Below are 24,888 nucleotides of genomic sequence, written 5' to 3' on the forward strand. Positions count from 1 at the left end.
CACATACATGACAGACATGTCTAAAAAGTAATGTACGCTTTATGCTTAATGTTCTTGATTTGAGTCATTATTTTTGCAATTCAATGACGCCACTAGTGTGCAGAATTAACACACTGTACCTTTAACCCTTAAATGCATAACTCGGGTCTTTAGCGACCCGGGACATCATTCTCTACCCTCTCCCTCCTTCATTTTTTTAAGTTAGACATCAACTTTCTTAGTATTCCTCAATCTATTAATTATAAACAATATAACGAAAAAAATAGTAAAATATAAAAGAATGCCAGTTTTCTGATTAATTTTTTGTAAAAAGTGTATAGGGTCGCTAGAGACCCGAGGTATGTAAATGTATAAGTATTTTTTCCTGCACAACTATATTTACATATCTGATGACTCAATATGTGCAATGCATCTTTTTTCCTCAAGGTGGCACTGTTTGATACATTTTTTTCTCCAAAAACTTATTTGAAACTTTAAAAGTAGACGCTTTACTTACATTTAATGTGCTTTCTATGGACATAAAATCACTTTTGTACATTTCTTTTGATGCGGACATAATGTGGGTAACCAAGCAGTTGCTGGTTACTTCCATGGTATTTTATTCCTACTGTAAAAGTCAGTGTTGACAGCTACTGTTTGGTTACTCACATTCTTCACAATATATTCTTTTGTGTTCAGCAGAAGAAAGAAAGTCATACAGGTTTGGAATGACATGAGAGATAGTAAATGATGACTATCCTTTTAACAGCTGACTGTTGTTTAACTTCCTCTTGTCCCCAGTACATAAACCCTAATCAGAAATGTGCCAGTGATATTTTAGGGTTGGAAATGCCCCCTCACCTGGTCCAGAGTGGTTTGGGACACAGAGTAGTCCTCTATCCTGAGAAACTCTTTGTTCTTAGCGAGGATGCTGAAGATGTGAGCGAGGGAGGTGAGGGAGGAGGGAAGCTGGTATTGCAGCATGTTTCTGTGTTTTTCTTTCAGGGTGCTTCCTGGCAGCTCGCTCTCAATGAACTTCTTCACCGGCTGCAGGTCAGGATCCGGCCCAGCAACCCTCAGAATGATGGTGTACCCATCGCCAAATCTGCAGCAAGAGGAGCAAGTGATGTCACATACATGACAGACATGTCTAAAAAGTAATGTACGCTTTATGCTTAATGTTCTTGATTTGAGTCATTATTTTTGCAATTCAATGACGCCACTAGTGTGCAGAATTAACACACTGTACCTTTAACCCTTAAATGCATAACTCGGGTCTTTAGCGACCCGGGACATCATTCTCTACCCTCTCCCTCCTTCATTTTTTTAAGTTAGACATCAACTTTCTTAGTATTCCTCAATCTATTAATTATAAACAATATAACGAAAAAAATAGTAAAATATAAAAGAATGCCAGTTTTCTGATTAATTTTTTGTAAAAAGTGTATAGGGTCGCTAGAGACCCGAGGTATGTAAATGTATAAGTATTTTTTCCTGCACAACTATATTTACATATCTGATGACTCAATATGTGCAATGCATCTTTTTTCCTCAAGGTGGCACTGTTTGATACACAATGATGAAGTGGTTTGAATGGTTTTACTGCAGAGCAATTACTATACGCAATGAAATATAAATGTCACTGTCATTTGATGCTGGATGTGGTGAATAAGCTGCCAGTGATCAAAATATTGAATATGAAGTCATTGAAAACGATAGTTTTGAGAATATGGTTGAGATCGTGAATATGAGGCAGATGCTGAATGTACTGTGGAAGTGCGCTCTGACGATGACAGCGATGGTAAAATCATCTGCTCAAATTGAACCCTTTTAAGTTTCAAAAGGTAACGAAATATGCTTTATTTTATTCTTCTGTAATTGTTCTTAAAATATCAAGAGAGTTTTTTGCTATTGCAGCAGTTAGAGATCCATCCATGCTGGATATATAGGTCCTGGTCGCTAAAGACCCGAATATGTAATAATAATTGGCGAAACATTCATGCATTTAAGGGTTAATAGCTTAAATAAACCATAAACCAAACCATCCAGCTACGAGGTGAATCACAAAATCACAAACTTTAATTTGGAGCCAAAAAATATATATATGAAAATTGAACAAAAAGGCTGTGTACTTAATGACTTCAATGAGGGAAAGAACTACAATCCCATGAAGCATTGGGAATGACAAAATTTATTAAAATGACAGATAAATATAAAACTATTGATTTGTTGCTGGTGTTTCTAGTGTATATAGAAATAACATTTTATGTATATTGCAAAATATGTACATTCTTGTAAATATTTAAGTAGTTTTTCTTTTGGGGCAGTTAGGGTTAGGGGCATTTCTCTGCAGAATCATGGGTAATGTAGTTTCCCACAAGAATTCCATTTTTACACACAATTAAAAATAACGAATAATTTGAACTGACGAATTCAACAAAGCATAGATGATAAACTAACAACCTCACAACACACAGTAGGTCTGTCTATAAGTCTTTAAAAACCAATTCCCCAATGGAGAAAATTAATGTGATTCTTGCTTCCAGAACCCAATTGCTGCACTCTATATTATTCATGATCTTACCTGTTCTTCAGGTGCTGGACGCTACCCAGACAGCGGAACCTGCCGTTCACCATGATGGCCATCCTGGTGCACAGCGCTTCACATTCCTCCATACTAAGAGTGAACAGAACACAGGTTAGTATGGAAGAAAATAGATTAAATACTTCCCCCTAGTGATAGATGAAAGTCTAAGCTTAGCAAAAAATCGAAGCTAAACTAAGAAGACATGAAGATTTTAGAGGAAGACAATACTATCATTAATGCTGCCAGTGCTGCTGTCTAGCAGTAGCTAACTTAATGTCCTTGTCTATAACTTTAGCTGACTGTTAGTGTTCAGTTTAAGTGCATAAACATTGATTGTGGTGAATGTACCTGTGTGAGGTAAGTACGACGGAGCGTCCCTCTTTGATGACGCTGTGGATGCAGCTCCACAGTGCTCGTCGTGCTTTGGGGTCCATTCCAGTGGTGGGCTCATCCTGTAACCAAAAGCACAGCCAGGCTCAGATTCGACCATTGGTTCAACAGGAAACACACACTGATTAGCTACACCATCTCTTCTTCACACGTGTATCGCACACTCAAGTGAACCGAAACAGGCTTGCTGATTCTTAAGCATTCTTATGTGATCTTTGTTTAATCAACCCATTATGAGGCCTCTCTGAAGGCTAAAGAGTTCAGGGTAATTTAGCTCCGGGGGTGTTATAGTCTTGAACTCCTTATACAATCAGAGCGGGAAACCCAGCTGAGAGAATAACCAAATAGTGGTCATATGATCCAGACTAATGTTGTTTTTGTTGATTAGTTTGCAGACATTCACCCTAGGAGGCATAAGACTTTGAGCCAGTTGTGTAAGTGTCTTTGTGTGTACATGTGTGTGTGTTTGGGGAAATGCACATACCAGGAAGATCACTGGTGGGGCTCCAATGAGTGATATGGCGGTGGAGAGTTTGCGCATGTTGCCACCGCTGTAGCTTCCTGCTTTCTTGTCCACGTACTTCACGAGGCCCAGTTTACGGATTCCCCACTCCGCCACCTGCCCAAGATACAACACATTAATAGTTCCTATTAGGGTTAATCTCACAAAACCAGGTCACATTTAACTTAAAATCAAAAGAAGAAATTATATTATATTATTATAAAAAACAAACAAAAATAATATATATATCCTATTTTTTGTAATTCAGTTTGTTTTTAATTGTGATTTGTCATTACTATAATATATATATATTTTTTTTTTTCATATCTTTTGTGTATTTTAAATCAGCATAAGTTGAAGGTTGTATAAATACTTTTTATGCATGACAATAATGAGATGAGAATTATGGGGAAATGTGCTTAATGGTCAAAATGCAAAATATTTATGCAATATATATATATATTTTTTATTTGTAATTCACTGTATTGTCAGTGGAAATTGTTACTGAAATACAGTATTTTTATATTTTGTACAATTTTTAATTAAATCAGCATACCTTAAAGCCTGTCAAAATACATTTATTTTTATTTAATTTCATTATTTAATTTTATTTTAATTTTGTTTATTTTTTGATAATGAACATCACGGTGGTGCAAGCACTTATTTGGCACGTCAAATGTGAAAAACAGGTCTCATTTCATTTTTTTTAAGCATGTACAATTTCAGTGTTTATTTTTTATTTGGGGTTAAATATGACATGGACCTGTATGATTCACCCTAAATGTCACATACCATGAAATTATATCAAAAATATAATTAAAATTATATTAAAATAAATATTATATCAAATCACTGTTTAAATACTCGTTTTAGTTCATATGCTCTGCTCACCTCACAAACTTCCTTCTCAGGTACACCGCGCAGGATGGCATAGAATTCCAGGTGTTCCCGTCCTGTCAGCAGATCATTGATGGCATCAAACTGAGGGCAGTAGCCCATGTTCTGATGTACTTCATCTATTTCTCTGAGTATACTAGAAATAAGAAAGAGCAGCGTCATCAAAAAATGCATTCACACAATTTTAAGATTAACCTACAGTGTGTTTATAATAGACTAAGCTGTTATAAGGAAGTATCATCTGTTCTAATGTAATAACTACTTGTATTTTACTGTCTGTACCTTTTCCCAGCCAAGAATGCTTCTCCTTTGGTGACCACAGAGTCTCCGGTCAGCATTTTAAAAGTACTTGTCTTTCCGGCTCCGTTGACACCAAGCAGACCAAAACACTGAAAGGAGGAGGAAACATGTAAGTTTGTGGTCTTACAGTAGACGTGACTCATTCGGATGAGGCTGATCATGAGGCAGCTGTCATGAATTACCTCTCCTGGAGGAATGCCTACACATAGACGATCGACAGCAGGCTTCTGTTTCCGCTTGTACACCTGAAAATGACAAGGATGACATATTGATGAGGGCACCATTTATTTGACTAAATTTGATGTCTGTGATCATCAGCAGAGGATTTCTGCTGACCTTAGTGAGTTGTCTGAGCTCAAGAATGTCTCCCTGTCCAGCTCCACTCATGATTCTCTGCCTCTCTCTGGCCACATCCTCATCTTCCTCTCCAATCGGACTCAACTTGGCACTTAAAGACCTGTGGAAAATGATCAAACCATCACTTTAGATCTTCTAAATCTTCTAATCCATAATTTCATTAGCAGTTCATATAAATGTAATTTGTTTCAGAAAGTCGTGTTGTGATGTTGCTTACTTGGGTTCAAAGAAAAAACGGTACTGGATAAGGACTGTGATGATGAAGAAAACCACTCCTTCCACAGCCATAGCAAAAAGATTCTTGCCCACCATGTCCCACTCCAATGGAGAACGGAAACGGTTCTCACCTAATGCAAGGTAAGAGAGCATTCAGCATCTATAATAATGACCCTTGCAGTAGTTACAGGTAATACAGTAGACATAGATCAAGCTGATGAGGTCAAACTCTGAACTTCATTGCTCTTATTCTTGTAATTTGTAAAAAAAATTTAAAGGGATAGTATTTTTGATGAATTCTGAGAGCTCTCTGACCGCAAGGATCCTAACACGATCAAGGCTCAGAAACGTAGCAAGGAGATCGTTAAAATCAGTGGTTCAACTGTAATTTTACGAAGCTACGAGAATACTTTGTGCGCAAATAATGATCAATTTATTCAACAATTCGTCTCCTCAGCGTCACCCTATAGCGCCATTTTGTAGAGTATCACATGTGAAAACAACATATGTACGCATGCAACATATGTACGCGGATACGCTGTTTACGTTGTTTATGCTTTGATCTGAATGTAAGCGGCATATCCGTGTACATACGTTGCATACGTTGTTTACGTATGTGATACTCTCCAAAATGGCGCTATAGGGTGACGCGGAGGAGACGAATTGTTGAATAAATTGGTCGTTATTTTTGTTTTCTTTGCACACAAAGTATGCTCATAGCTTCGTAAAATTACGGTTGAACCACTGATGTCACGTGGATTATTTTAACAATGTCTTTGCTACGTTTCTGAGCCTTGACCGTGTAAGGATCCTTGCTGTCTATGGGAGGGTCAGAGAGCTCTCAGAATTCATCAAAAATATCTTAATTTGTGTTCCGAAGATGAATGAAGATCTTACGGGTTTGGAACGACATGAGGGTGAGTAATTAATGACAGAATTTTCATTTTTGGGTGCACTATCCCTTTAAATTTAACGTGGAGTATGCTAATCTTACCAAATCTCTCCAGAGCATCAGCCATGGCCTGATTCTTCACCATGTCGATGAGACCTCGACCCAGGCAGAAATGCGGGAAGATGAGCAAAACGTTCTTCAGGATGTCATTAATGCCACCGATCTCCTGCAGCAGAGGATGAGCGGCATTAGAAATCATGTGTGCTTGAGGATTACTGCTAAGAATAGCAACCAAAAAAGCAATTTCTTACATTATTTCCAAATAACTCCATGACAAAAGTGGACACGCTGCCATTGATCCCAATGAGGATATTGACACTAGTGAGCACCACGTAAGCGGTACTGGGGATTTTGAAGAGGAATGAAGCTGGGTACATAAGAGGAGTGATGGACCATCTGAAGAGAGACAAGAAGAAGTATTTATTATCAGGGAAAATGTTATGTGCAAATTGGCAGTGTATTGAGGTCCCATGTCAGGCCCCAAGCATATCTAGGTACCACAATATTGTAGAGACATGAGGGTGGGCTCTTTTCACTAAGGAAGATTCCCAGGTTGTGGGCTCTTTTGACTTTGGAAAGTATAATGTATAATCCCATATAGGGCGCCAAAGGTTTTTTTTTTTTTACATATCTGCAGAACAGAGTATATTATCTATATGAGGGTGGGCTCTTTCACTACAGGAAATATACAGAGGCCCCATGTGGGACCCCCAGCAATATCTAGGAATCAGACTGTCTAAGAGACATATTTCGCAAAGACAAGAACCATTCACATTTTCTTCAGAAAATACACCTAAACATACGTTATTTATTTATTTTTTAAATGTGGTTTATAATCAGTTTTTTCTATTTTTTCTATTCAGTTTATTTCCCATTTTCTTCAGAAAATATACCTAAATGTACTTTATAATTTGCTTTTTCTTATGTTTATTCTATTTCACATCTTCATTAGGAAATGTACCTAAAATTACTTTGTATTTTTTCTGTTGTATTCCATTTCAAATTTCTTTAGAAAATATACCCAAACATACTTTATAATGTGATTTTTATTTCAATATTTAGTTTGTATTAAATGTTTTTCTATTTTTAGATTTCTATTTAACATTTTCTTCAAAAATGTCCCTAAACATACTTTATACTCTGTTTCTCCCCTATTTTATTATATTTCTATTATAAATGTAGTTCATAATCTGTTTGTTTCTGTTTCCATTTACAAAAAATATATTGTCAGTACCTACATAAATTATTGCCTTATTGAGCTGGAATTATCAATATAAGTGAATGTCTTGCTCTGTCTTTCTTACCCATAAAGAAGCAGTAGAAGGGCAAGAACAGGCAGGTTGGTTGCAGAGACGTAGGCTTTTTGTTGAAAGCACACAAAGATCAGGATCACCAGAGTAGCAGGAACAACATAATTGCACTGTACCAAAAAAACAGACAGAAATGTGCATTAGAGATTTTGGGTCAGCAGCCAAGTAGGTGAGTGGTGCATTATGAGATTTGAAAGTGAAATCAAACACTTACCATATCCCAGAGAAAGTTGGCCAGCCAGTAGAGGTATGGCTGCACTCCGCTGATAAACTGCATGTGCTTGGCCTTATTCACTCGCTCCTGAATGAGGAAGACAACGAAGCTGGCGGGGACGAAGGACATGGCAAAGATCACACAGATGGAAACCAGCACGTCCACTGAGGTGGTCATTCTGAAATGCCATAAATCAGGGTTCAGAGATTAGACCAACATGACCAATGTCCTTAACGTTATTTAAATTGCATTCAATCAGTTTCAATGCTTACAGGGCCACTTGAGAAAGCTGTTCCTTGGTCAGATTGAGCGGATGGTTAAACACAGTGATGCCAAACTGACGGGGGTCTTTGCCAGGTGGTAAGTTGGCACGCAAGATACCATTGTTCATTACATTGAGGAAGGCTCCAATACTGTGCCAGCCCTTGTTATTGAACCATATCTGAAAAAATGACAATAAAGATCATTCCAAGTACACTTAGAATGTCTATAATGGGTTTAAAAATAGCAGTCCTCCAGTTGTCACTCACCTTGACATTATTCTTAGTGTCCAGCCCATTGATGAAGGCAGACAGGCTTTTCAAGAAACGGTCGGCCGCTGATCCTGAGTTCTACAACCGTAGGATAAGAAGAAATACTTCATGCACTATTCCTGAGAAATATTTGATTAATTTCCTAAGAGTCAACGTTTCGGCTTACCTTCCCCAGTTGGAAGATTTCCCTGACTCTAGAGATGGCATCGTCGATCTCTTCAGCAGGAGGAAGTACCTGAGTGCTTCTAGCTCCCAATGAAAATCCTCCGTATCTGAATTCATTCACCCATATCTTGTTCTTTAAGCTATGAAAGAAACAATCTGTTAATGTGTTGAATGACGCTACTGAACTATTTCAGTTCATGTGGATAGACAATCAGGTCATACCTTTTCCCAATGATCTGTGCATAGGTCTTCACGAGATAGTCTGAGATGTTTCGTCCTGTCAGATTCTGGAGGGTCTCAGTTTCACTCATCTTAATCTGAGGAGGTGGCAGTCCACCTGCACCAGCAGGGCATTCTGGGAGCATCTTCTTTTTGCCATTACAGCTGCACTCACAAGCAGGCGATGGGTTGTCCATGGTCCAGTTTGTCGACGTGAAAATGTCCATCACGCTTTCTGCCACTTCTTGTGTAGACCATTCCTCATTGCCCATTGTACAGGGAGCATCACTAAAACCAAGGGAGAAGACAAGCTTAGTTTTTTCTTAAATTAAAAATATTAACAGTTACAGAAAAAAATGTTTCATGTAAGATACTTACGGAATTGGTTCTCCTTCCATGCATCGTGTTCCAAAGCCAGGATCATCTAATAAAGCGTTGAGTAACTTTTGTGTGCTTATATCATGTGGAGCATCATCACTGTAATGAAAATACACTGTATTTAATTTCAGTGGTTCCATGCAAGTATTTCAACTTAATGTTGAGTAGAACGTTGTCCTTGTCATACCTGATGAATGTGAACTGATCTTCATACATCCAGGGATTGAGAGCCAGGCTGGGATATTTTCCGAATGGTGGCACAATAAGACTGAAAACCAGAGCAATGCACACAAACACAGCGGGAAGAACAATCTGCAAAGAGAATCAAAGTGAGTTGATCAAAACTGAACTGTACTGACATGGGTTGCGTTTCCCAAAAGTAGCATAAGCCTAACTAGATTATAGTAACCACTGGCATCGGTAGTCTCTACGATCTACTTGGATTGTGGAAGAAACCATTGGCACCAATAGTGTATAGAATCTACTTAGGCTTACATTGTTTTTGGGAATCAAAGAAACCACTGGCACCAACAGTGTCTACGATCTACTTAGGCTTACAATATATTTGGGAATCGTAGAAACCATTGGCACCAACAGTTTCTTTGATCTCCTGAGTTTTACGATGCTTTTGGTAAACGCAGCCTAGGTTTATTTTTTACTGACTATATTTCTCATTCCTACCTGTGCAAAGAAGCCTTTCCTTGAGCGGCGAGCATAAAGCAATCTCTTCCACAATAAAGCCACAAACTGCTGCCTCTTCAAACTCCAGCCTTTCAATTGATATGATCCTTTCCCATTAGAAACGCTCAAATAGTCGGTTTCTTTTGATTCTGGTGATCAAATACATCAACAGGAATTGGCAACAGCACATTTAAAACCAAACAAATTAAGAAGATATTTGGCTGACTCTACTGTAAAGATAAGGTATAGATGTTTTAGGGCTTTTAAGGTTTACCTGGATCACCGTCAGAGTCGTTGCAGTCAAAGTTATCGTCTTCGGTCAGGGGTTTGAGGCAGCTCTGGTGGTCAGCACCAAATGCGTGTCGCCTATGTCTGGGAACAGGCAGAGTTCCATCTAGCAAAATAAAAAATACAAGATGAGATCTTTTCTGGATTTTTGTCTTTGTACTGCTCATTCAGTTTACTAGAGAGCTAATAGTGAGATACAAATTTACCTGAGATGATTTCAGTGTCAACTCCACTGTCCTCTGCCACCTTAAGGAAAATCTATAAAGACACCCAAGAAAGATGATTAGTAACTTGCATATGTAGTAAAAAATCACAGCTAACATCCTAAAGCTTTTTGTTGACAGATAAAAGCCAAGACAAGCTACACAAACCTCTTCAAGTGTAGTATCTGAGACACCATAACTCGAAATGCCAAGGTCAGCGAGCCGATCATCCAGGTCATGGAAGAGCTCAACGAAAGCACCATCTTTGGCAGACTCGTACGGCAACACATATGTGATCTCATGACCGAGGTCTTCCACCATGCGAGAAGCGGGAACGTGCTTCAGGATTAGACTGGAGATGAGGGCTACATCAACAGGAACAACAGGAGATTCAGGCCATGTAGTTCCTGCAGAACATAGTGAAGATTCAGTTATAATCTCATGAACTGAAAAGTTATCCATCATTTTAAAGATTGAGGTCAGGTGGTGTCTTACCAATTGCTGTGGCGGCTTCGCTCTCTTGATCACTACCTAGACCAGCATCCGAACTGCTCTCAGATGCATTGTCATCCTACAAAACAATGAAACAAGTGTTTAGCTTATTAGCTAAACAACAAATCAATGTGTTCATTGAGTGTTTTTGCAAACTGAAGTGCACTTACTTTCTTAACAAAGGACACAGTGCTGCTCGAGTTCCTGCAAGAGCTGAGAGAAGGCTCAGTGTTTTTCTTCACCAAGGTAAGATAGTATCCAGTTCCCAGTTGAGTCTTAAGAAAGAGCGAAGAGCCCACACAACAAAGCTTTCCATGGGAGATGATAGCAATACGATCGCCCAGAATATCCGCTTCATCCATATGATGGGTGGAAAGAAGGATAGTCCGACCTAAGAAATACCCAAAGTCCTCATTGTTTCAATAAGATCTAATGGCATTTTCTTTATTTTTAAATACAAAATGAATGGGATAGTTACCTGTACGATACTTCAGAAGAAGGTCCCAGATGCCTCTTCGAGCGTATGGGTCCACACCAGCAGTGGGCTCGTCCAAAATAACAACCTTTGACCCTCCAACAAAAGCAAGGGCTACCGAGAGTTTCCTCTGCATACCACCTGAGGAGCACAAAAATGTAAGTATGCAACAAATCAAACAACCATCAAGTCATAATTTCAGAGGATGTAATGGCCCACACCTGACAGCTGGCTGGTCCTGGACTTGCGTTTGTGTTGAAGGCCAGTATCAGTCAGAATCTGCTCCGTCTCAGCCTTCACGTCCTCCTCAGACAGACCCTTCAGACGGGCATAGAACCAGATGTGCTCTTCTACTGTCAACCTGAAATATGACAGGTAGATTAGCATCCACAGAACTATACAATCTTAACATCAACTAGTATGTGACTTGTGCTGTTTTTGAATTAAAGCACTTACATGCTGAAGAGGACGTTGTGTTGTGGACACACTCCGAGGCTCCGTCTGATGGAACTGAGCTCTGAGCGGATATCTTTGCCCATGATATATGCAGTGCCAGAGGTGGGAGGGAATAGGCCAGTTAGGATAGACCTAAAACAATGAAGTCAAATTGGAGGGTTAGATATTGTAACCAAAAAAAAAAAAACTAAATTCAAGCAGCCATTACTCCAATCTATATGATCCTTCAGAAATCATTCTAATATGAAAGTGATACATTTTATTCAAGATTCTTGGATGAATATAAAGTGAAATGTGAACTTACATGGTGGTGGTTTTTCCAGCTCCATTGTGACCTAGGAAAGAAGTTATTTGCCCCTCATAGAAGCCAAGTGTCAACCCATCGACTGCTAGCTTTTTGCCATGACGGTAGACCTTCACAAGATTCTCAATGTAAACTCCCAATTCAAGGTGAGTGGGTTCCTCTTCAATGCAGACAGCTTTAAAAAAACAACACAAAACACAATTAATCAATTGTATTGAAGATTATATCTAATGAACAAATTCAAAACTCAGTCCACTGGCACTGAAAACCGGATGTGACACTAAACTGCCTTTTTTAAAATAGCATAATTTTTTAGCTTTTTAAAGGGATAGTTCACCCAAAAATGACAATTCTGTCATTAATTACTCACCCTCATGTCGTTTCAAACCTGTAAGACCTTCATTCATCGTCGGAACACAAATTAAGATATTTTTGATGGAATCGTAATTATTTTTTTTTTCTTTTGCGCACAAAAAGTATTCTCATAGCTTTGTATAATTGCGGATGAACCACTGATGTCACATGGATTATTTTACAGATCTCCTTGCTACGTTTCTGGACTTCGGAACATTTCAGTTGCATTGCTGTCTATGCAGGGTCAGACAGCTCTCAAAAATATCTTAATTTATGTTCCGAAGATGAACGAAGGTCTTACGGGTTTGAAACGATATGAGGGTGAGTAATTAATGACAGAATTTTCATCTTTGGGTGAACTAACCCTTTAATCAGTAATCGGCCATAATGTGAAAACAATCATCAGTTCAGAATTTTAATATTGGTGTATCCCTTATAAAAAAAAACTTTTCTTACTTCCAGCATTGCTCTTCTTTCCATGAACTGCAGTATTGTTTGTGTTGCTCTCTCCAAACCAGTAGGATTTACTGAAAGGGAAGTACCATGGCCTGGGAATGCCATACTGCCCTGGGAATACGGCCTCAATGTACCAGGTCATGACCCCATACAGGAAGGCATCAAAGTACATGAGGATGAGGCAGGTGGTGAGGTTGTAGTTGTCTTCTTCCATTGGGCTGGAGAAGAGGTTATTCCATTGGATGCCCACACCCTGCTCTTCAAACAGGGCAAAATATTCACAGCCAAATCCAAACGCCACTGGAGACAGTAAGCTCTGTGAACACAACCAAATTAGAAGTAAGTAGTGTTCTGGTTTTTTTTCCACCTGAAGTCCACTTATAATGCTAGTCAAGGTTTCTTGCACGAAAATAAGTAATTTAGTTTTACATTACCATTTTACACTCCCTATAATGCAGTTGCTTAACTACAATGCAAAAAGTGAATTTCTTACGCAGTATTTTTGTCTTGTACAAATATCTAAACATTCATTAATCAAGATATATTTACTTGAAGCAAAATGACATACAATGAGTAGTCTGGCTTTTTTTAGTTTATGCTTAAAATTGGGATTAAAAAAATAAAGGTAAAAGGTCAATTATTTTATATTTCTAACCCTACAGGCAGATTTATTTCTCATTTCAAGCACAAAATTTTGATAACTTCCTCAGAAAACAGATTTAATATCTTATATAATTTTGGTTCTCAAGTAAATCATGATTTGGGAATGTTTAGACAAAAATATTGAGTAAAAGAATAAAAAAATTAGTAAAAAATAATCTGGCATGATTAGAGTCAGATTAAATCATTTAAATGACCTCTAAAAAATAGTTTTAGTTTAACTCAAATAGTTCAAATTACTTTCAAAAATGCATGTAAATGTACTGACTGATATTCCCTATAATGTCTGTGCCCTTGAGCTGGACACTTAATCTCAGGTTGTTCCAGCAGGACCTGGAGTTCATGCAATAAGTCTACTGTAAATCAGTTTAATGACAAGTAACCAGGTAACTGCGCAGGATCAATCCGCCTAGGGTTAAGTGCTTTGGTCAAAGTAATCTCAGTAACGCTGGCTCACCTCTAACTGAACTCTTGTATTAGTGGCCCAGATCTTTAATCTATCACAAGCATTTAACTAGTTTCAACAGGAACACAGAGTGAAGATTCCTTGTAATCTAGAGTCAGGAACCAAAGCCTACAATGGGTTTAAAGTGCGATTTTACAGTTAAGATATTCTCATCGCACCTGTAAGTCATTTCAGATAAGGAGAGCAGTATAAATTAGTTTCCTTATGCAATATACTGTATGATAACCTAATGCACTTTTCCAACAATTGATGATGCTGCACACATACACATTTGCACTTTGTAACTGATATTTAAAAAAAAATAATTTTTTTTTGGTAGGTTGTCATAAACTTACAGCAATGACTTTGGCGCTGAAGCCCACGTAGTCTTGCCAAGCCACACAGAGCACATAAGGCAGGTAGAGGGTGAAGTAGATAATGCCCCCGCAAGCCGCTGCCAGGTTGGCACGTGCGAACGCCGTACTGATCAGAAAACACTGCATGATGGTTACCACAGCGAATGACCCGAGGAAGAGGAAGACTACGCCAGGGTCACTATAGGGCAGGAGATTACCCATCTGGAAAGGTAAAAGAAATCAGGTTTATTGTCTCTGTTTTGCTTCTATTACTGAGAAGAATGCCACATAATGAATAATAATCTTTATTACAATTAATAATAATAATCAGGGTTACTATAGGGTATATTTTATATATACAACTAAAACAAACAGAAATAAAAAGTTTTTGTTTTACATACACACACACACGCATATATGTAAAACAAAAATTACTAAAACTACAAAAACAATGAAATTACAAAAACTTAAAAATGCAAATGAAAATAGAAATATTAATAAATTATTCAAAATATTAATAAAAACAAAAATAATATCTTAAAGGTACTAAAATAACATTAATAATAGTAATAATAATACTTAGTGTTATGTTAGTATTATTTATTTCCTTATTTATTTTATATTATAGTATTTATTCATATTTTGAATTAGCTTTAACTCCTCTATTTTCATTTTTTATTTTCATTTTAGTTTGTAGTCATTTTTTGTGATTTGTCGTATATTTTATTATTTTCATATTTCTTATTTTATTCATCTTCATTTCTATTTAGTTTTTAATTATTTATTTAGTTAGTAATTTAATAAAACTAATTAAGTTAATTTCATAAAGTCACTAGCACTCTTAACATAAAAAATCCTACGACAGAAAAAAAGTCAAAATTGCAACAGTATAAATAATTTGTAATAACTAAATTGAGTACTGAACGTTTTTTGTAAGGCAAAAAGTGCGCTTCCTAGAAAACAACCTGTCTTAAGATCTGCTGAAGTCTTTTTAGTACCTTGAGTAGAAGAACCAGCAGGCCTGCGCTGATGAGAAGAGGGATGAGGCTGCTAATGAACCAACTGAACCACAGGATTCCATTGTCCAATCCCATAATCCTCATGGTCTCCTTGAGCCGGGCCTCCTTCTCGTAGACGATGCCTTTGATGATGATGGCCACTGAGTACATCCAGGCCAGAGTCATGAAAAGCGGCATGGAACGGCTCATAATGCGAAGGAAACTACAGGAAAAAAGTTTATTTTTTCTTTTTTATAATTGTTCCACTTACTGTAACTGTTACAGAACATACTGAAAGATTAGCATGAAGCAGTCTTTTTACTGCAGGGGAAATAGTTTAAAGACAATCCTTCATAATTTGCAGTCTCTTTTATTCGATTAGGTTTATTTGCAGTGCAGTGGAATACTTACATATCATCTACATAACATGGATAAGGCATCTGTTGGATGTAAACACCAGTCTTCTCTTTGGTCCCAGTAACTGCTCTGATGATGCTGTGTTCAACTACATCCTGAAGGTAAGTAAATCCTCCCCAAATATACCGCAAATCCTCAAACGGATCAGCCCTGGGACCGGGATCCCAATACCTGCCAACCAAAAAACACAATAAGCATGTGATTTCATAGCACACTATCTAGTTTCCATTACTGGGCATTTAAGAAAAGAAAACACCAACTTACCCATCTTTAATCTTGTTTGTGCGCTCCACATTGTCGATATCCATGCGGATCTTGTAATTGACGTGTGGGGGAAGTTCAGAGCTGTTGGACTGAATGTCCAGAAACACAATTCCCGCCCAAAACTTTCTGTTATCCAGGAGACTCATGGAGTCGTTCACCATTTTCTCCTCTGTGCTCACAGGTTCAAGTTTATCCAGGTTTACACACTGTGAAAAAAACAACACCATTCAGTCACAATGTGGCTTTATCCATTTATTGATAATGAGCTGACCTAAAATAATCTATTTGACCCGTAATAGCTTGGTCTTGTTTTACTGTAAAAGGGAACTTTTGAACCATTAAAAACGACTGCGTGTTGTTTGTCTTCTCCAGTCATGTTATACAGCTCTTGAGCCTACATTCAAGTTGATTTTCACTTCCTTTTTATCTTTCACATCTCAATGTGCTGGTTGCGACAAGCTATGCGACTTATGATTGGTTGTTGATGTGTTTTATGTGAAAGTATGTATGTGAGAGACAGATGGATTATGAGATAGAAAGGAAATGTGTAGGAGGAGAAAAGAAAGGAAAAGGTAGCATGAAAGAGAGCTGTTCTGACCTCCATGAAACGGGATATGCTCATAATGGCCTGATCTGTCTCATTGAAGATGTCCCGCCACGTAAATGACGTTCCATGAGGACACGTGTCCTCGGAGTGCTTAGACAAGAAGCTTATAACATCCTCCACGCTCCACTGAGTCTCAGCCAACTGGGCACTGAAGAAACTAGCAGTGGCATTGTTTCGAAGAAGCGTCTGCGTTTGGAAGAACAAAGAAACGGAAATTAAAATTAGCTTCAACATTGGTAACCTCCAGCCAAATGGGGGCAGTAATGAGAGTTAGGCAGATCATACCCGCATCAAATCCATTTCTTCACTGTTCTCCATGAAGTTCCAAACCTTCGGTCTGGCTTCTTCCCACATTCCACCTAAATCTCGTAGAATTCCGAGCTCCTGAAATGTCTTGTTGACCTGGGAAAGAACAAAGATGTTAATCAAGAAATCATGGCAAGAACCATGCACATGTTTTTGTTTTTTTTCCCAGGATGGTTACCTCATGAATGATCTTCTGTGTTGCAGGGCTGTGTGGCGTGTAGAGGATCTTCCCCATCAGGAGAGGTTTCAATGCTCTCCAGATCATTCGAGAGATAGGACTGGCTTCCATGTTCTTCATCAAGTTGTTACAGTATAGAGCTAGAAGCACAATACATAAGAAGATGCATTAAAGGACAATTTAGCATTTAGTTAATGTTGCATGCTCCGCATCATATTGTACCACTATTGTGCAGTATGCTAGTATCATATTTCAAGCGCAATTAATTTTGTTTATGAAAAAGCATGATAATTTCTGTTGTAGATCAGGGATGTTAACTAAAACTAAAACTATAAAAAAGTGCTTATTTCATTGAAATAAAGCCGCAATAAAATAACATACATTTTATAGGGAAATTCTGTATTCATGTATTGATTTTTTTTAAAACATCAACCTGCCCTGAGACATAGATTTTATGATATATCAAGATAATTAAATAATAAATATTATTTAAAAAAATTAAAAAATAAATGTTGCCTTGGCAATTAACTGAAATAAAATCTAAGTTAAAGTACTACAATTACAATAACCAAACATGAAATATAAAATAAATTAAAGCTAAAAAATAAAATAAAATAAAAATGATAAAAGGACAAAGAAAATCCTAAAAATGAAAACAAAAGCTAATTCTAAATATTAATAAAAACTATATTAGTATATAAAAAATACTAAATACTATTGTAGCTTTGACGTACTGGTGGTGTTGTCATAGACTGAAACTGGTTCATTATCACTGTCATTGTGGCTGCCGAACAGCGCCTGGAAGTTGCTGTCCTCATACCAGTTGAGGGATTTGATCTTGAGGCCACCGCCTTCCGGGTGTCCACACACGATACGGGACACAGCCTGGTACATCAGACTCGGCGAGCCGGTGGCATTTTCTGTCAGAAACAGGATCTCGTTTCGCAGGTCACTCCAGCTCCTCATACTGGCCAGCTGAAAAAGAATGACAGAGGATACAATTATAATCTTCAAGTCAAGAAGGCTGATACACAGGCTGGTAAACAGGCGTGTCAAACAATTTGTTGACTTAAAAAAGGAAAATTCTGTCATCATTTATTCACCCTCGTGCAGATCCAAACCCATATGTTTTTATTTTTCCATGTAACACAAAATGACACATGCTGAAAATGACTAATCACTCTCAGAGAGTTTCAAGCATCAAAAATACTATAAAAGTAGTTCAAACAACTTGCACACTACAGGTGCATCTCAATAAATTAGAATGTCGTGGAAAAGTTCATTTATTATCTTTTAAAGCCATATAATAGCTGTCACACCCCTGGACACTTTGTGTTGTGTTTTCCCTCCCCAGGTGTGCCGTGTTCCCTTTAATTAGTCATTCCTTGCACCTGTGTTTTCCCAATCACCCAGTGTTTAAAAGCCCCAGTCCTTTCAGTTAGTGTTTGTCGGTCCTCGAACGTCATTCCATGTGTTCCTGTGTCTCCTATGTACCCCTTGTGTTTGGATTATTAAAAGACTGTGGTTTGACGCTATCTCTGTGTCTCCTCGTTCCTCGCCTCCCGTGAAGTGTGACAATAGCAACTGTATTTGGAACAGAACAGAATTCAAGTCATTATTCACTGAAAATCTTTCCCCACAGTGGTTTGTGACCAAATCATTCAGACCGTTTTTGTAAACTAAATCAAATAACTCACAAATCCAGAGGATCTTTGGAATATTAGTGCACAAGTAGTTTGAACTGCTATCATGATACTTTTATGCTGCTTTTGTGTCCTTTTGGAAGCATGAAAGCTCCAGTTTCTATTCATTCTAATTGAAAAGAAGCGAAACAAGCGTCTCCTTTTGTGTTTCACTCAAGAAATAAAGTCATACCGTTTTTGAGGGTGAGTAAATAACAGAAAAATTTTAATTTTGGGAGAACTATCCCTGTAACATTTCATCAGAGAGAAAATTGTCAACTATTAGGAGAAATAATGTTAGTGTTTCATTATTCACTCCAGTGCAGGCTGTGTTTGCCTAATCCTTGACAGCTACTGTCATTGTGTAGCTCATGTTTAGATGTTTTACCCAACAATCCTGAATCCAGAAAGCCAGTGCCCCAAGGGCCTGACAAAACCCAACACAACTCGCTTTAGACAAACAAACCCTCCCATGAAAAGCTGGTTCTGCTTTTTCAACACACAAAGGGTTTTGTCAAACATAAAATAGAAGTCTATCATAAATGCATTTCTAAGCTGGGAGGTTTGCTTTTCGAGGTTGGCTGACAGGAAAAGAAATGTTATTCTGTGCTGGTCACGACATTTCACATTTAAAAAAACCCAATTTCCCTGAGAACACTTTAATTTGTATTATAAATATTAAGAAAAAGTCTCAAGTGTGTCTCCATTTAATCTGACTGCTGTCTAAGAGAATCAAATAAAAAATATTATTATTGATTTTTCTTTCCTACAGGTGCATTTTCACTTCTTGAGTCAACTTGAATCTTGAGAGAAAGAGAAATAGAAAGTGTGTTTTGTAGGCAGTATGCAGTAAGCAGTAGGTTAGTATTTCGAGCACATCCACCAAGTAGAGAATTGCTTCTCCCGGTCATTCATTTTTGAAGCAGGTGTGGTGTACGGCATACAACTGTGCAGGATAAAACCATGTGAGCCTTACGGATCTGACTCAGCAAGCAAACAAGTCACGTGCCGCTAATTTTGTGTAAAAGTGCACAGAGAATGGAGGGCGGAGGGTGCAACAGATGTCCTACTGCAAAAACAAAACACTCTCACAGAGGGGGAGAGAGCAAGAAATCAAGAAGGAATAATGAGCCATCTAAACTTCACAAAGCTGTACAGGGAAAAGTTGCATGCAATTACTAAGTTCCATAATAAATAGAATAAACTCATACTATTTCTAATATGCTGATTTGGTGCACAAGAAACTTTTTGCTGCTTAATATTTTTTGGAAATCGTGAGACACAACCAAAATGCTGCGGTAAGTAAGCTTATTCAGAAATTGATCAAAAGTGACATCAAAGACATTTATAATCTTACAAAATATCTCTATTTCAAATAAATGAAATATCTTTTCATCAAAGAATCTTATAATAGTAAGCAGCATAACTGTTTTCAACATTGATGGTAACAGAAAATGTTTCTTGAGCAGCAAACCAGCATATTAGAATAATTTCTGAAGAATAATGTGACACTGAAGACTAGAGTAATGAAAATGCTTTTTGCACTTCATCTAGTCTCATACCAACACATTGAAAGGTTACTGGAATTCACCATCCGTCTCAAACGTGAAAGTGAGCCAGCAAACTAGACAGTGGGTTGAGTTTAATGCTCCATTCACCTAGCCAAAGGTTTCCCTCTCATTTGAGCAGAAAACAGAGGGGCTTTTGTATGATCAAACAGGTCATGAACGCCCATCTCACTGTGTTAAGAAAACGTCTTTCTTGAGGTTTTTGGATACTGACTGCTGAGTAGATTGTGTTACTCTCTCTCTGGATGCTTGTTCAGCTGTGCTTGGCTGGGAGCTGAACCAACTTTCTCTTCCTCCCGCTGTGCACTGCTACAGCTGGCAAACGAGACACTACCGAACCCATCGACACATACAGGCCCAGTGCGACACCTTTACTGCTGCATCACCTTTACTTGTTCTCGCCATTAAATGTCACTTTCACTCTCATGGGATGATTTTAGACCCTTACTGTGTGCTGGTTGTTTTAAATATGATAGACAACTCTCGCATGCAGTTGTTTGACAGTTCACAGGACTGCTCAGGATTGTTCTACCTTTTCTGTAGTGATAAACTCATAGACTTTAATGATAAGTGAATAATATGAAGTCTACCTCCACAGCCAGTGATCCCAGGCTTTCCAGAAGGTTGTCTGTAGCTTTGGCAACTAGACGGACGTCATTGGCATTAGTCCTCATGTCTGACTGTAAAAAGCAGAGAAAAGATTTCAATAAATACACTTATTGGAAAAAAAAAAAAAATATATATATATATATATACACACACACGCACATAAATAAAATAAAGTAGTAGTATAGTGTATATGTTTTTTTATTTATATAATTTACATTTTGTTTTACATTACATTAGATAAAATATAAACACGTATATGCTATAAAATTATGTTAATTTTTAAAAAACACTGAGTTATATATATATATATATATATATATACTGTATATATATATATGTATATATACATACATACATACATACATAACAAATATAATAAAGTAGTAGTGTATGTTTTTTTAATTTATATAATTTACATTTTGTTTTACATTACATTAGGTAAAATATAAACATATATATGCTATAAAATTATGTTTTATATTTTACATATTTGTTCATTTTTAAAAAACACTGAGTAAACACTGAGTAACACTGACAATAAATCAGCATATTAGAATGATTTCTGAAGGATCATGTGACACTGAAGACTGGAGTAATGAAAATTCCAAATATAATAAAGTAGTAGTGTATATGTTTTTTTTTTTTATTTATATAATTTTATATAATGTTTTACTTTACATTAGATCAAATATAAACATATATATGCTATAAAATTATGTTTTATATTTTTATATATTTTTTTAATTTTTAAAAAACAGTTATATATATATTTTATATATTGTATTTGTGTGCGTGTGTATATATATACAGTATATATATATATATATATATATAAAACTCAGTGTTTTTAAAAAATGAAACACTGTTTTAATTTTTGTTTTAAATTACGTTGTTACATTAGATAACTATAACGAAATATTATAATATGCATAAACCTGAATAAAAAGGTTATGTCATTTACAGATAAAGTTTAGGTCATTTACAATATTGTGTGTCACTCGGTTTATATGGCTGTTAAATTAAATCTAGTTGCTCGTGATAGTTCTTGTATCTAATTTGCATGTCCGTAAATGATCAGAGAACCATAAAAGTTACGCAAGGCCATATTCATTTCATGCATTCTACATGCCATCAGCCAGCGAAATAAAACTAAGATGACATATTTATCTGGTTTTCCACTGCACTTCACTTCCAAGAATCCCAATGATGAGTCAAAATCATCTTTCGTTGACCAGTGTGATCTATGGGTCAAACTGACATCTTTGTATTTCTTTTAAACGTTCATAGGGAAAAGCAGAAGAGAGGAACTGAAGCTGTTGTAACTACCAGCTGTGCCTTCAGGATATATATTAAGGTAGGTGTGTAGGGCAACATGCAACGACATGCGTCCTCCCACGCTCTTCATAACCAGCTAACTCATTCTTTCTTCTTCCTTTCTCTCTTTTAGCTAGTTGTTGAGTTGTTTGTGTCTCAGCACAGTGCATGCCAATGATAAAGTCACCTGGCTTTGTTTTTAACAACTCAGCAACAGCAGTGGAAGAGGGGAGGACTCTATTGCACTGCTTTAGGTGATAAGATGATACCTCTGTCACCCTCAGACACAAGGTGGGGGAATTTATTAAGCAATAGTTTAATTTACACCCTTTCCTGACAACAAAGCCACCCCATCTGGACTCATCCAGAGCTCTAGACTGGCCATTTACATTTGTCTACAGTAAAACCGCTTGTGTCCTCTGCAACACAAAACAAATTATGTATAATCTGGACACTCTTATGAAATTAACAAAGTTTAGTGATGGTGCTAAATGGTAGAATGTAAAAATTTGAATCGCATATAGAAAATTAAGTGTCTTTTAGGACCATTAGGATTTTTTGCACAGTGAAATTATTTTCTTGACTATTAAAAATAAAAGTGTTTAACTTAACTTTTTTTAAACATTTTTTGTAGCTTTTTTAAAAATTACTCTCTTTTTTAAATTACTCTCAATTATGATTCTCAATCTCATGTTATTATTTTGACCCTTAAAAATTACCATTTAAAATATATAGAAATAGATATGTATTATTGAAATAAATAATAATAAATAATATTGTAATACTGAAATAAATAATAATAATAATAGTAATAATAATAATAATAATTTCACCCAAATAAAAAATATGAAATTGTATTACTATTATTATTTTATGTTTTTTTTTTCTTTTGATTTTTGGGTGGAATTTATGACATGGACATATTTTTTATTACATTATGATAATTTTAATATGTGGTAATTTTAAGTGTTTCTAAGAATTTAATATTAAATATTATATGGTAATACCATTTATTTGTTTATTAATTATTAAAAAACATGTATCAAATCTGTTCATTTTGATTCACTGTTTCTTACCCTAATAGGTTTGAGGAAATCCAAGTTGGACTTGAAGTGTCTCTCGGCCTGGTCTAGCCAGCTATTGGGAGCGCTGCAGATGAGGTCCTGGGTGAATCTCGCCACCCTTTCGTCTGGGATGCTCACAAAATCCTCAAGTGTGGTGGTGCTACACATGTCTCTCAGATGGACGCCAAAACCTTTGATCAGCACCTGAAACATGAGGAGCATCGGTGATAAGCAGTAGGAGTAAGAGCAGACAAAAGGTGTTCATGTGATCTGTGAGGGGTTTTGGAGATAGAAGGGGACAGAGCGGTTCATATGACCCATGAGTTTGTTATCAGGACGGGCATTATAAGGCACTTAGACTAGATGCCTTGAATACACATTGAGAGGGTACATTAGGGTAAAACTAGGCTGCCTATGGTCATTTATGAGGACTGTAGATTATGTAATGCCCCGAGGGCATGTCACACGGCTAACAGCTGTTGATTTACAAACAAAAATCAAGTGGCATGCTGGTTTCCTCTCTTTAACTGATTCCTAGGGGCAATTTAGCAGCATGTGTGGGGTAAACTATCAAAAAGGACCTAGAAACTATGACCGTGGTCGCCGTGATTTTGCCAAGTAAGACATGCTCCTGAATCAACATCTTTTGTTGATCCTGGATCTACATTACTGTCCTAAAAACAGACTTAACCTAATTTCTACCCCTAAACCTAACCTTACCCATAATTTATTCCTAAAATCAGTGTAAAATGATAGCTGATTAACAAGTGTGTAGAAGCACCTAATCCTGATTGTAAGCCTAAAGCTGACATTTCCTGAAAAGATATCCCTCAATTCTGATTGGTTAATTGGAATGTTGTTCCAGGATCAACAAGGATGTTGATCCAGGAACATGTTGTACTTGGTGAAATCACGCTCACCCTATGACCATGCCTTCCAAACTGTATGCGGTGTAATTACAGTAGAGCAAGTGTGAGGTTTGGGTCTTTGGGCATGGAAGAAGTGGGTCAATGGAGAACCTAAATAGTCATGGACACCATTTATGCTTCAAAATAATGCTTTCAGTGCTCACCTTTTCAAGATTCACATCAGCTTTCAGAATATTCTGCACATAATTATGGGAAAAGGAGGCGTTTTGCTGGAGGAACGTGGAAAGGGTTTCATTTTCACGCAGGAAGTCCTTCAGCTTGAAACCTAAGGACAAACATACCACTTTAGTGTGTGCGTGTTAAGCAATGTTTCACAAAACCACCATACAATGGCTGTAGTTATCAGTTTTCAGCAATTTGAACAGACTTTTAATTTCAGAAGACCCGCCCCCACATTTTAGGATTAATGTTTTTGGAAACGCACCCCATTTTCCATTAGTTTACATTTACATCGCATTCTTACAAAACCTCAAACTTTTATTCGGAGTACATGCGCTCACTTGCTGGAATTTAGAGCTGTTCATTCAGGTGTGGAGCCTTTGAGAGTGTTAACTACACACTCGTGTGCTCTCCTTAAATTTCATTCCTCTTTCAAAGTTCATGTCTGAGCAGGCCGGCAAGTGCGTTCACCTGGGCGTGGAAAGAAACGTCGACTGATTCATCGTGTGATTCCACAAACAATGTACAGAGAGTCTAGTTGCCTCAATGTTCTGGAATTTAAAACAGGGGTTGAAGTAGTCCACACAAATCTAGAAAAATTGGACAGACTTGTGTGAGACTCCC

The 24,888-nt window shown here is 37.1% G+C and overlaps 1 protein-coding gene and 1 long non-coding RNA gene across 3 annotated transcripts in view; one reads left to right on the forward strand and one right to left on the reverse strand.

Annotated features, from left to right (window-relative positions):
- The window catches only part of LOC107660187 (ATP-binding cassette sub-family A member 1-like), a 35,131-nt gene that overhangs the window by 2,222 nt on the left and 8,021 nt on the right, over nt 1-24,888 (reverse strand). For both annotated transcript variants that reach the window (XM_016449435.1, XM_016449436.1), the window contains 41 exons: nt 24,249-24,370; nt 23,189-23,380; nt 20,780-20,869; nt 17,674-17,914; nt 16,940-17,079; nt 16,741-16,857; nt 16,447-16,641; nt 15,849-16,054; nt 15,579-15,755; nt 15,168-15,390; nt 14,170-14,391; nt 12,709-13,024; nt 11,899-12,073; nt 11,595-11,726; nt 11,360-11,499; nt 11,142-11,279; nt 10,834-11,054; nt 10,667-10,742; nt 10,340-10,578; nt 10,175-10,226; nt 9,955-10,074; nt 9,681-9,829; nt 9,187-9,311; nt 9,000-9,098; nt 8,625-8,909; nt 8,404-8,542; nt 8,235-8,315; nt 7,977-8,146; nt 7,705-7,882; nt 7,485-7,600; nt 6,432-6,576; nt 6,223-6,346; nt 5,230-5,359; nt 4,992-5,112; nt 4,838-4,900; nt 4,638-4,744; nt 4,350-4,491; nt 3,441-3,575; nt 2,915-3,018; nt 2,564-2,656; nt 841-1,084 (listed from right to left, as the gene is read on the reverse strand). In XM_016449435.1, coding sequence (XP_016304921.1) covers nt 841-1,084; nt 2,564-2,656; nt 2,915-3,018; nt 3,441-3,575; nt 4,350-4,491; nt 4,638-4,744; nt 4,838-4,900; nt 4,992-5,112; nt 5,230-5,359; nt 6,223-6,346; nt 6,432-6,576; nt 7,485-7,600; nt 7,705-7,882; nt 7,977-8,146; nt 8,235-8,315; nt 8,404-8,542; nt 8,625-8,909; nt 9,000-9,098; nt 9,187-9,311; nt 9,681-9,829; nt 9,955-10,074; nt 10,175-10,226; nt 10,340-10,578; nt 10,667-10,742; nt 10,834-11,054; nt 11,142-11,279; nt 11,360-11,499; nt 11,595-11,726; nt 11,899-12,073; nt 12,709-13,024; nt 14,170-14,391; nt 15,168-15,390; nt 15,579-15,755; nt 15,849-16,054; nt 16,447-16,641; nt 16,741-16,857; nt 16,940-17,079; nt 17,674-17,914; nt 20,780-20,869; nt 23,189-23,380; nt 24,249-24,370 — 6,284 coding nt within the window. The remainder of the gene's footprint in view (nt 1-840; nt 1,085-2,563; nt 2,657-2,914; nt 3,019-3,440; nt 3,576-4,349; nt 4,492-4,637; nt 4,745-4,837; nt 4,901-4,991; nt 5,113-5,229; nt 5,360-6,222; nt 6,347-6,431; nt 6,577-7,484; nt 7,601-7,704; nt 7,883-7,976; nt 8,147-8,234; nt 8,316-8,403; nt 8,543-8,624; nt 8,910-8,999; nt 9,099-9,186; nt 9,312-9,680; nt 9,830-9,954; nt 10,075-10,174; nt 10,227-10,339; nt 10,579-10,666; nt 10,743-10,833; nt 11,055-11,141; nt 11,280-11,359; nt 11,500-11,594; nt 11,727-11,898; nt 12,074-12,708; nt 13,025-14,169; nt 14,392-15,167; nt 15,391-15,578; nt 15,756-15,848; nt 16,055-16,446; nt 16,642-16,740; nt 16,858-16,939; nt 17,080-17,673; nt 17,915-20,779; nt 20,870-23,188; nt 23,381-24,248; nt 24,371-24,888) is intronic.
- LOC107660190 (uncharacterized) lies at nt 2,599-5,288 on the forward strand. Its single transcript, XR_001630976.1, has 4 exons — nt 2,599-2,677; nt 3,345-3,390; nt 4,648-4,764; nt 5,205-5,288. It is a non-coding gene; the product is annotated as an uncharacterized LOC107660190 (long non-coding RNA).

This window comes from Sinocyclocheilus anshuiensis, unplaced genomic scaffold (genome assembly GCF_001515605.1).
Source record: "Sinocyclocheilus anshuiensis isolate Anshui unplaced genomic scaffold, SAMN03320099.WGS_v1.1 scaffold888, whole genome shotgun sequence".
Taxonomy (NCBI): domain Eukaryota; kingdom Metazoa; phylum Chordata; class Actinopteri; order Cypriniformes; family Cyprinidae; genus Sinocyclocheilus; species Sinocyclocheilus anshuiensis.